Source organism: Schistocerca piceifrons, chromosome 1, assembly GCF_021461385.2.
Source record: "Schistocerca piceifrons isolate TAMUIC-IGC-003096 chromosome 1, iqSchPice1.1, whole genome shotgun sequence".
Classification (NCBI taxonomy): domain Eukaryota; kingdom Metazoa; phylum Arthropoda; class Insecta; order Orthoptera; family Acrididae; genus Schistocerca; species Schistocerca piceifrons.
Genome location: NC_060138.1, coordinates 358,938,480 through 358,950,883, shown reverse-complemented (window position 1 = coordinate 358,950,883; position 12,404 = coordinate 358,938,480). Strand labels below are relative to the sequence as shown.

General features: G+C 39.4%; 1 protein-coding gene across 1 annotated transcript in view; it reads left to right on the top strand.

The window, feature by feature from the left end:
• The window catches only part of LOC124793969 (N-terminal kinase-like protein), a 122,460-nt gene that overhangs the window by 64,988 nt on the left and 45,068 nt on the right, over window positions 1–12,404 (top strand). Inside the window, exons 8-10 of the mRNA XM_047258060.1 lie at window positions 1,150–1,247; window positions 1,335–1,427; window positions 12,212–12,347. Coding sequence (XP_047114016.1) covers window positions 1,150–1,247; window positions 1,335–1,427; window positions 12,212–12,347 — 327 coding nt within the window. The remainder of the gene's footprint in view (window positions 1–1,149; window positions 1,248–1,334; window positions 1,428–12,211; window positions 12,348–12,404) is intronic.

The following is a 12,404-nucleotide window of genomic DNA, read 5'->3' as shown; positions in this document are numbered from 1 at the left end:
GTATGGATACAAGGTGCTATCCAAAATTTTCAAGACTGGTGCTGCCATCTGTTGAAAACCTTACCTTTGGACAAGTGGTCACCATCACCCTCGAAGTAGTTCCCATCCGCACGTACACACTGGTCCCAGGGCTTCTGCCACTGGTCAAACGTTTTCTGGAAATCCTGTTCTTTGAGGATATTTATCACCTCCAGCGATGCTTCTTGAATCCTCTCTAGAGTGTCGAACCAATGGCCTTTCAACTTGAATTTCAGTTCTGGGAAGAGCGCAAAGTCGCAAGGTGACAGATCTGACGAATACGGTGGATGGGGTACAACTGCAATATTGTTTTTCGCCAAAAAGGTCCTGATGAGCAAGGACATGTGACAGAGAGCCTTGTCGTAATGTAGCAGCCACTTACCTTGACGCCAAAGTTCGGGCCATCGTCGCCGCATGTTTTCATGGCGCTGTCGCAAAACATCACAGTAGTATGTGTTTGGTTGGGTGGGACAAATTCTTTGTGCACAATTACCTTGGTATCAAAGAAAACAATGATCATGTTCTTCACTTTGTTCTTCTCCTGTCTCGCTTTTTTGGGTCTTGGAGAACCCCGGCTCTTCCACTGTGAGACATGCGTACAGCTCATGCTCTGTCCCCCAAACACTTGTTGAATCATTGCAAGGGTCTCCGTAGCGGCAAAGATCTACTACTCCTACTTTCCAGATTGCAGCACCAGTCCTGAAAATTTTGGCTTCCACCTTGTAGTAGCACTAGAATGACAATAAAACAGCATCAAAATTAATAGAACACAATGCTTAATCAGTTTATAGATAATAAAAGCTTACAGGTCATCATCCAATACTTCCTGGATTTCTCTCATGATTATCTTTTGTACTATTGCTGTTGATATTGGAAATAAAGTTACATGTTGTTAATAACTAGATTTATTCCATTCACTTTGGCTGCCCAAGTTTATTTCAGATTATGTCATGTGTGTATATTGATATTTGTTTTTTATGGAAACATAAAACTGTCTGCCAATCTAAATTCAAACTTAGTTTCATCTTTTGATGTTGTTTACATGATGCTCTTAAAGTTTAGCATACAAGTATTTACGATGAATTTAAAAATATACAAGGTAAAATATTCATTATCTTCTTTGCCTTCTAGGACATCTGCAATCAAATATTGTAAATGAACAAATCTTTCCACAAGTAGCCAATGGTTTTATGGACACAAACCCAACTATCCGTGAACAGACAGTAAAGGTAATAACGTTTTATTCCAGAGGCATTGGATAAAAAATTTTCTCCTTAGTTTTGTACCAATTTTAAATATATCCTTTTCTTTTTCAGTCTATTATTCATCTGGCTCCAAAATTAAATTACAATAACTTAAATGTTGAGGTTCTAAGACATTTTGCGAGACTGCAGTCAAAGGATGATCAGGTACTGTGGACATTACATAATAAAACTCACTATAAAGGTTACTAAGCTATATCACATTTTTATTTTGATCAATTTTCAGGATTACAAACTTCATCGGTTTACTGAAAGCTAACTGCCAAAGCATTGAAGCAAAATGCCTAAACCTTTCAACTCAAAACAATGTCAAGTTTTCTCCTATAAACTTACAATTACATGTCTGAAAAAGGCTGTGAAAACAGATACCGATCTTTGTAATTTTTCCCCTCCAGTGACCTAGGTGGGGTTAAAGATGGGTTACTCACATACCACTGCCCCCTCCGTCTCAGTCTACAACTGTCTGTGCTTTTATGGCAGTTGACTTCCCTAATTTTGAGATATTTGAACATAAATTTCCTGTAACTATAGCAACAGGTGATGAGGATGTACTAGTCAGTTCACTATGTTCATTGATTGTTCTGATCACATAATTAGTTAACAGCAGTAGGTTCTCAACGATATTCACAGTTCTGATACTGTATGTTGACCAGTTTGGTCTTTGTGTCCTTAGGAGCCAGTTAATTCTTAAACTGACTGATAAGATTGCGCTCTAAGGCCATAACTTGCCAAAAATGATACAGACTATTCTGTCAGTACTTAATGAATCAATATCACCATTGCTGCTTCCAAAGAAATTGATTATCCTGTCAGATTCTTGTTTAATAGGACTTCTGGTCACTAATTACGTAACTGCAATAAATAAAAATCTATTAATGCCTGAGATTATGGTGAAATTTGTGTACAGTAATTAGTGCCCACAAGTCCTATTAAACAAGAACCTGCTAGAATAAATGATTTCCTCATAAACAACAATGTTCCAGGTAAGGGACCAAGTGGGGCCTGTGATAGTGTAGAGGGAGTATAGAACATTCTGGTTGTCAGCACTACCTTCCTTGAGTCTGTAGTGATTCGAGAATTTCGGTGTAAATTCTAGGGACACTTGGCCTTCCACCATCTCATACACCCAATATTTTAAAAGTAAGTAATAGAGTGGAAACGTATCTACTGCGCTGCCGGTTTCTGTGTGCAAGTTGGAAGTTTTTACTGAGAAGACGATAAGCGGAGCAGTCGAACGACACCGACAAGTGTTTGCCGCAAGAGCCACAGACCCTGTGTGAGAGGACACGGAGTAATTAAATGCTATTCTTTGCTGTGTTAGTGAATGTGATTGTTGAAAAAAAAGAAAAATGAACATTTGACTATAGACTTGTAACTTACTTCATGTCTTAGCTCTGAACGAAGAGAGACGCATGGGACGTCTATAAATTATTTGGTTGTTTTTGAATTGCTGGTGGTTAAAAGCTCGAAATACGACGCCAGCCGCTGTGGCCACGCTGCTGCTACGGTCGCAGGTTCGGATCTTACCTCGAGCATGGATGTTGTGTGATGTCCTTAGGTTAGTTAGGATTAAGTAGTTCTAAATCTAGGGGACTGATGACCTCAGATGTTAAGTCCATAGTGCTTAGAGCCATCTGAACCATTCGAAATACGAGTGAAATACGAGAAGACAGAAATATTTACATGTGAAATTTAATAAGTCACGGCTGCAAAATACTAACATGAATTCTTTACAGACGAATGGAAAAACTGGTAGAAGTCGACCTAGGGGAAGATCAGTTTGGATTCCGAAGAAATGTTGGAACACGTGAGGCAATACTTGACCTTACGACTTATCTTAGAAGCTAGATTAAGGAAAGGCAAACCTACGTTTCTAGCATTTGTAGACTTAGAGAAAGCTTTTGACAATGTTGACTGGAATACTCTCTTTCAAATTCTGAAGGTGGCAGGGGTAAAATACAGAGAGCGAAAGGCTATTTACAATTTGTACAGAAACCAGATGGCAGTTATAAGAGTCGAGGGGCATGAAAGGGAAGCAGTGGTTGGGAAGGGAGTGAGACAGGGTTGTGGCCTCTCCCCAATGTTATTAAATCTGTATATTGAGCAAGCAGTAAAGGAAACAAAAGAAAAATTTGGAGTAGGTATTAAAATCCATGGAGAAGAAATAAAACTTTGTTCGCCGATGACATTGTAATTCTGTCAGATACAGCAAAGGACTTGGAAGAGCAGTTGAACGGAATGTACAGTGTCTTGAAAGGAGGGTATAAGATGAACATCAGCAAAAGCAAAAAAAGGATAATGGAATTTAGTCGAATTAAATCGGGTGATTCTGAGGGAATTAGATTAGGAAATGAGACACTTAAAGTAGTAAAGGAGTTTTGCTATTTGGGGAGCAAAATAACTGATGATGGTCGAAGTAGAGAGGATATAAAATGTAGACTGACAACGGCAAGGAAAGCATTTCTGAAGAAGAGAATTTTGTTAACATCGAGTATAGGCTTAAGTGTCAGGAAGTCGTTTCTGAAAGTATTTGTATGGAGTGTAGCCATGTATGAAAGTGAAACATGGACGATAAATAGTTTGGACAAGAAGAGAATAGAAGCTTTTGAAATGTGGTGCTACAGAAGATTGCTGAAGATTAGATGGGTAGATCACATAACTAATGATGAAGTATTGAATAGAATTGGGGAGAAGAGGAGTCTGTGGTACAACTTGACAAAAAGAAGGGACCGGTTAGTAGGACATGTTCTGAGGCATCAAGGGATCACAAATTTAGCATTGGAGGGCAGTGTGGAGGTTAAAAATTGTAGAGGGAGACCAACAAGAGATGAATACACTAAGTAGATGCAGAAGGATGTAGATTGCAGTAGGTACTGGGAGATGAAGAAGCTTGCACAGGATAGAGTAGCATGGAGAGCTGCATCAAACCAGTCTCTGGACTGAAGACCACAACAACAACAACAACAACAACGAAATGCGAGAATGTTATTGTGCATAATCCAATACATCATTAATTGGTGAAAACAGGGAAATTGTTTCGCAGAGTCGGATTCTGCATAAATGGTAAAAAGGGGTGAAAATTAATAAATACCATACAAGAAAAGACACAAGGAAAATCTCAACAGTTTAGACTAAGAAGAGTTACGACGAGATCTATTCGACGTCGAAGACCCAGTGTGGAGAGTAAGCCGCCCTCACACACATCGCAGGGGCGTGGACCCCGTAGCCAGTAACCGATGCCAACGACGCCAGCTGCTACTAACCGGTGCTGACTACAAATCTGTTCACTGACACCGATGCTGAAACCAACCTTTGATGCTGCCGGCGCCTGTGCTGTTCACCAGCACTGATTCCACACCTGCTCACTGACACAGCCTAAAACTCTACTCCGGGTGAGCGAAAGACAATTAATTGAGTGTAAAGTTAAGGACACTGTTCGCTAATAGACTGTTAGTATAGTTATTCTACTGAGAGGTTAATTTTTTTAATGATAACTCTATCTTTAATTAAGAAAAATATGGATAATACTCAGAAAACTGGGGGAACATCAGAACCAGCCATGCCCATGACAGTGACAAAAGAAATGCCAGACTGGACTGAGGTAGCAAATGTAATTAAAGCACTAAGTCTCAGACTTAAGCTTAGACTCAGTGAATACTCAACGAAATGCTAGATTAGATGACCTAAGTGCAGCTGCAAATGCTCAAATAGCAACTTCAGGTGAAAAATTAGATGCACATAGCGCAAATTCAGCTACTTTAATACAAGAACTAAGTCTTCAGTTAGATTCAGTAAATAATTAATGGATAATCTCATAAAAAGATGTGAAACAAATACTAACAAAGAGATGGAGGGGCTGTCCAGTACTTAGCTCAGTACAGCCGATAGATACCCAAAACAGAACAGAAAATTTACATTCCTAGCTTTCGGAACTTTGTTCCTTCATCAGTGAGGAGAGAGGGGAAAGAAAAGGAAGAAGGGAAAGTGGATTCAGTTGCTCACAACCCAGGTTATGAAGCAACAGGGAAAGGTAAACAGGGAGGGTAGCAAGGATGGAGACATGGTTCGTACCTCCATTCTTGCTACCTTGCATTTCTACTTTTTCCTTTTATACTTCTCATTTAAGTACCTATCTATATTTCCCTTTTTACATATTCATATACTTCTTTCTCAGAAGTCCCTCTCATTTTCCATGGTTTCCATTAACATTCAACTTATTTTATATAAGTAGGCCGAAGAATCGGGCTACACAAACACACACGTACACAGAAAGAATACAATTACGCAAACAATGATCTTACACATCAAATTGGGAGAACTGCCAAGGGTTGTAGGGGGAAAGGAAGGTGTACATCAGGAAAGGATGCACAAATTGTCATTTACTGTGATGGTTCTACATCGCACACATGGTTATATAGGGACACTTTAGGGAAATATGCACACATTGTTGTTCACTATGACGGCTCTACATTGCCTAGGTATGTGAAAGAAACTATCAACAATGATGATTCTATATTGCCTATATACATAAGGATATAATAATTATACATCAGGGATACATAAGAAGGAAGCGTGAGTAATTAAGGAGAGCATAAGCAAAGGAGGAATTAATGAGCATAAGCCAGGCAGGAACTGATTGTGATAATTATTCAGGAATGGCAATTTGTAGGATAATGGGACAAGTGTAGCATAAGTAAATGTATGATATATTGAATAGTGTATATAAATGTGGTGTCTACTGGAAGGTTAGAAGTGGAAGAATAGTGGAGGACTCTAGGGGATTAAGTGAAGTATTAGGAAGTGAGTGTTAAGTGTGAAAAAGATTTTATTTTCCAGAGGATATTATGGTGTACATAAAGATGTATACTTGGGAAATGAACCATAAGTCCTACTCAGGAAGCATAAAGGGGAGTGCACCCAGCATTTATTGCATATAAAGGGCAGATAGGCAAAAGGACAGTATTGTGACAGAAGTCACACTTTTGTAGGAACTATCCTGGTAAATTTAAATTCTATATTCTACTAGCGTTTTTATGTTTATGAGTGTCAGAAAGCACAATTCCATTTGCCCTGAGTTCCTCCAGACTACAAGCTACTGTAGGTAATAATATCTATTACACACTAAAGAAAAAATAGTACAGAGAATTAGAATGAAGAAAGAAATTATTAAGTGTCTATGACACCTGGAGTTTGTGGCTGGAAATCAAGAATGTTGTCCGCACGATTCTTAGATATAAAAGTACTAACTCCAACATCAGGTGAAATGCTCAGATAGTTATCATCAAAACAAAAAAAGAAGAGCTAGATATTAAGTACACGATTACTAAAAGAAATATAATGTATACTGATTAATATGTAAATTAGTGTTATGTGGGATATTAAAGTACATAATGAATATGTATAAAATATCGCATGTGCGAGCTAAGGGGAGTGATATGTAGTGACTCGAGAATTCCTGTGCAAATTCTAGAGACACTCGGCCTTCCACCATCTCAAACACTCAATATTTTGAAAGTAAGAAAGAGAGTGGAAACATATCTACCGACAAGGGAACCTCCCCATCGCACCCCCCTCAGATTTAATTATAAGATGGCACAGTGGATAGGCCTTGAAAAACTGAACACAGATCAATCGAGAAAACAGGAAGAAGTTGTGTGGAACTGTGAAAAAATAAGCAAAATACACAAACTTGAGTAGTCCATGCGCAAGATAGGCAACATCAAGGATAGTGTGAGGTCAAGAGTGCCGTGGTCCTGTGGTTGGCGTGAGCAGCTGTGGAACGAGAGGTCCATGGTTCAAGTCTGCCCTCGAGTTAAAAGTTTAATTTCTTATTTTTGCAAAGTTATGATCTGTCCGTTCGTTCATTGGCGTCTCTGTTCACTGTAATAAGTTTAGTGTCTGTGTTTTGCGACCGCACCGCAAAACCATGCGATTAGTAGACGAAAGGACGTGCCTCTCCAATGGGAACCGAAAACATTTGATCGCAAGGTCATAGGTCAACCGATTCCTCCACAGGAAAATACGTCTGATATATTCTATACGACACTGGTGATGGCATGTGCGTCACATGACAAGAATATGTTGTCGGCCCACCTAACTTGTACACTGGGCGAATGGGTAAAAAGATTCTTCTACCTTGCCCGATTTAGGTTTTCTTGTGGATGTGATAATTACTCCCAAAAAAGTGATGGAAACATAAGAGTTTGTCACATAAACTGAAAATAAAAAATTAAACTTTTCACTGGAGGGAGTACTTGAACCAAGGACCTCTCGTTCCGCAGCTGCTCACGCTAACCATGGGACCACAGCGCTCCTGAGCTCACACTATCCTTGATGTTGCTCATCTTGCGTATGGACTACTCAATTTGTATATTTTACTTATTTTTTCATAGTTCCACACAACGTCTTCCTGTTTTCTCGATTGATCTGTGTTCAGTGTTCAGTTTTTCAAGGCCTATTCCCTGTGCCAACTTGTAACTAAATCTGAGGGGGGTGCGATGGGGAGGTTCCTTTGTGAGCCACCGGTTTCTGTGTGCAGGGTGGAAGTTTGTATTGAGAAGACGATAAGCGGAGCAGTCGAATGACGCCAACGGCTGTCTGCTGCAAGAGCCACAGACGCTGTGTGAGAGGACACAGAGTAATTAAATGCTATTCTTTGCTGTGTTAGGGAATGTGATTGTTGAAAAAAGAAAAAAAGAAAGAAAGAAAAAGGAACATTTAACTATAGACTTTTAACTTACTTCATATCTTAGCTCTGAATGAAGCAAGACGCATGGGATGTCTATAAATTATTTGGTTGTTAAAACCAGGCAGTTGTGATTATATTTATTTGTATCTAATGGGTATCGGTGTAGTTGACTTGCAAGAGTTTGTTTGCTTATATGAAACGTGTGGAGATGAAAATACACCTGTGCTGAACTGAAAGTATGAGGTACCGAGTTATTTCAAGTGAGAGAGATAGTAATTTTTTGGTTCCTCTAACCAGCATTATTTCTTCGGAGAAGAAGTTATGGAGATCAACGCAGCTGCATATCCAGAGAAGAGGATTGGCTAAATATTTCAAGTAAGTCAACTGTAGTAGGAGAAGTGTGGAGTTCGCAATCCAGTTTTGCACCGCTTCTCTTGTCACCGAAACCGTTAGAAGCTCCACAGTTCAATGTGTGGTTTGCAGTAAGTGAACTATGTACTTACTGCAAACCACTCATTTAACCATGACACTGACGGAGGGTACTGCTGACAAGCAGAATGTCCTATATTCTCTCATGAATATCATAACACTATTACAATGTTTTCCACTTGGTCCCTTTTCCGGGATATTCCAGTCAAAGCATGGTTGAGAGACTGTGTGAGATGTCTTTATCTCAAACAATGGAAAATCCTGGATGGAATGTTACAATATTAGAGAAGGAAAGTTGCTACTCACCATATAACGGAGATGCTGAGTTGCAATAGGCACAACAAAGAGATTCATACAATTATAGTTACACACGCGCACACGCAAACGCAACTCGCACACACGTCTGCAGTTTCAGGCTGTTTTCAGTTGCCTGATACTGCAGACGTGTGTGCAGTTTGGGTTTTTGTGTGTGTGTGTGGGAGCGCGCGCGTGCGTGCGCGCGCGGGTGTGTATTGTTGACAAAGGCCTTAATGGCCGAAAGCTGTGATTGTGTGAATCTTTTTGTTGTGCCTATTGTGACTCAGTACCTCCAATATATGGTGAGTAGCAACTTGCCTTCTCTAATATTGTTACATGTGTCTATCTCTGTCGCATTAACTTCGTTTCATTGGGTCCCTGTGGAATTTCATCTCAGCAGATACTTGATCTGGCTTTTTGTTGTTTGATTTTGTGTACAATTTGGTTTACAGTTTCCATGCAAAGGCATTAAAAATTAAGTAAAATGTATGTTTGTTTTTGCTTTTTATTCACTCAAAATAAAAATCAATACTTTGCTCAGAACAAGTTTTCAGAAATAGAAATCTCAAGGATAGTGAAAAACCTCTAAAATAGTCTAGAATTTGTGGGTTCCTCAAAAGCAGAAATTGGATACATTTCTGGAAAGAATGTTCTGTTATGCCTTCATCTTCACTGTTTTTACTCGTACGATCGAAAGTCCGATTCCCTACTAATGCTACAGAGAAATAGATAAACGATTTTGGTAGAAAAGGAGTGTCACATGAAGACAGTATTAAATCATTTGAGTTACCTTTCTGTAAATTAATAAATTTGCTGTTAATTTTTGTGATATTTAGCTTAGTTGTCCCACTCAATAGTATTGTAATTTTTAAGTAATTAGGTTTTTTCCCTGATGAATAATTTTATTGTTCTTTTTTGTAGAATTCTCACTACAAAATACACATTAGAGACTAAGTAATTTATCCAGTGCAGATGAGGGGGTCAAATACAAATAATGATATTTGTTAGTAACATAATTTGAGAGTATGATGTTCATGACAGCGACACTTGGAAGTAAACATCAGTTCTCTAGCTCCCAGTGTCTGACACGGGTTTTTATAGAATGGAGGAACAGAGCTGATGCTGGATTCACAGGATTATATATGGTGGAGAAGGCAACAGTGTGCATTCTTAAGCAGTGAATACAAGATTTTTAGCAGAAGTTGATCAGGTCGAATACACTGAATGTCAACTAAACTGAAGGTACACAAACTGAACGAATAGGAATTCAGAAAGGGAAGAAGCATGGTTACAAAACATTAAGCAATGTTGACACGAATGAAGGACTCGAGATAGAGAAATATGTTTATATAACAGTTATAGTAATGATGTACAGGGAAGGGGAAAATAAAAGTGGCCTGGAGAACAGAGTTCCAGGGTAGGGTACAAAGAATTACAGCAGAGGAAAGGAAATACAGTTTTAACCTGGCGATAGCAGATGTCGAAAGTGACCACTATTCATCTCTTGGCACTTTTGGGCCATGGCCAGCAAGTTACTGAAGATTGATCGAAACTGGAATTGCTGTAGTCTCATCGAAGATTGATCGAAACTGGAATTGCTGCAGTCTCATTCAAAATGTTCGTTTGCAGTTCTTGAAGACTGTGAGGGTGGTTGTGATACACCATACACTTGATGACTCCCCACACAAAGTAATCACACAGGAGTGAAGATTGTGTAAGTGTGCCCCAAGATTCAGCCGGCTATATGGGCAGTTGCTCCATCCTATTGTGGCAGCATTAACAGAGGAAGAAAAACTTAGTTATTTCTTCCTCTGTTAATGCTGCCACAAATGGTTTCAAAATGTTGGCAAAGTAATTCACCGGAGTCGGAGTCTGATGAAAGAAGATGGGACCAGTAATGCAACGTACAGATACCGCACACTAAAACCCAACCTTCTGATCACACAGTGGTGTTTCATGGAAATTATACGAACTGTCCGCTGCCCAGAACCTTTAATTCTCTGAGATGACATAACCACTCAGGTGAAACCGAGCTTTATCAGACATAAAGAACAGATCTATACCCAAGCCATTCATTGTTATCTCAGTGAACAGCCACTCACAAAACTGGAGGCACTGAGAAGCATCTGCTGGTTTTAGTGCATGAACAACAGGCACTCGGTAGGGTTGCAGGTCCAGGTGGAGTATCTTCCACATGATCATCGTGATAGACAGGTCTCTTGTAATAGCCTCAAGTTGATTTAGGAGTACTCTGAAGCATTTTCTGGTGAACTGCAGCCACAGTTTCGGGTGTGTAGACACATTTCAGAATGTTTTTGAATTATTCAAAAGAAATCGTGTCTCATGCCATTTTTGGACTAAGCTTTGCATGACCCTCTTTGCTGGCACTTTGACACCATTAACTTCTCAGCAAACAACTGACTACACCGTTTTCACAAGTTCGTTGCCACATAACTTTCCATCATGAACACCCGGTGCTCCACTCACACTGACGCAGCCCACACAGTGCTCTGAACTTGTGTGGATCACATGGTGGGCGTACACATGATGGCTGCACCACATTGTACGATTGTATGCAGGCATTTACATTCAGTTGTATCCTCTCATCCAACCCACTTTTATTTGCCCCACAATGTATATAATAATGGTAATATATTGTAATGAAAGAGCCTTTCAACATGAAGGAAGTGTCCTTAGGTAGCAAGCAAACAGGTGTCCTGAAAAAATGACACATTGTGAAAAAGTTACAGTGTAGCAATAACTGGAAGGAGTGCAATGTGATGGCTGATAATGTGTGTAGTGCTGATGCGTATGAGGCATATGCACACACTGCCAGGCAGATTAATATCAACAAAATTTCAAAGCTCAACTGCTGTATATGAGCCAAATGACAAAGGTGATTGCAAATTCCCATGTCTGCTATGCTATAATGGGACTGAGATGAGAAGAAAAAGTGCTTCATGTATGCTGATTCATGTGAACAGTTTACGTTACTGTGTTCAACAGTGAAGATTGTACCATGTTTGCACGTGACACACTGTGTCACAAGCACACGTTTATGTGGATTTGCATTTATTAATGTGGGTTATGACAGAGAGTGCTCTGTGTAAAGTCAGCTAGAGGCTTATGTTAGTCAAATTTAGGATCCAGATATTTCACACAATGGACACCATCAGTGTGGAAGAGTATGGCAGAAATCATGGGTTCACAGGTGTCATAGGTCTGGGGATGTGAAGAATATAAGGCAACAATGTAAGGAGGAACTGTGACATATTAGTAGGATTCCTGATTCCTAGTATATGATCAACTTCTCTTAAAACTAGTCTGGTGCACTTATCAACAATGCTGCTTTGAAGGCTTCAGGCTTAATATTTCCATTAATGTTTCCTAGTTTGTCATAGCATAAACTTCATTTGTTATTGTTAGTATGGTTTATCCATTGATGAATGTCATACTTGAAACTGTCTTACCAAGACCAGATTTCATATCTCATAACGATTCTTTTTCATTTCTTCAGGGTGGTATTCGAACAAACACCACTGTGTGCCTAGGGAAAATAGCTCAGCACCTGCATCCACAGATAAGACAAAAAGTCTTAATTTCTGCTTTTATAAGAGCCATGAGGGACCCATTTCCTCCAGCTCGGAGTGCTGGTAAACTTTATATTTAATTTGTGTATGTTATTGTGCATGCTTTTATTCTCAATCTAA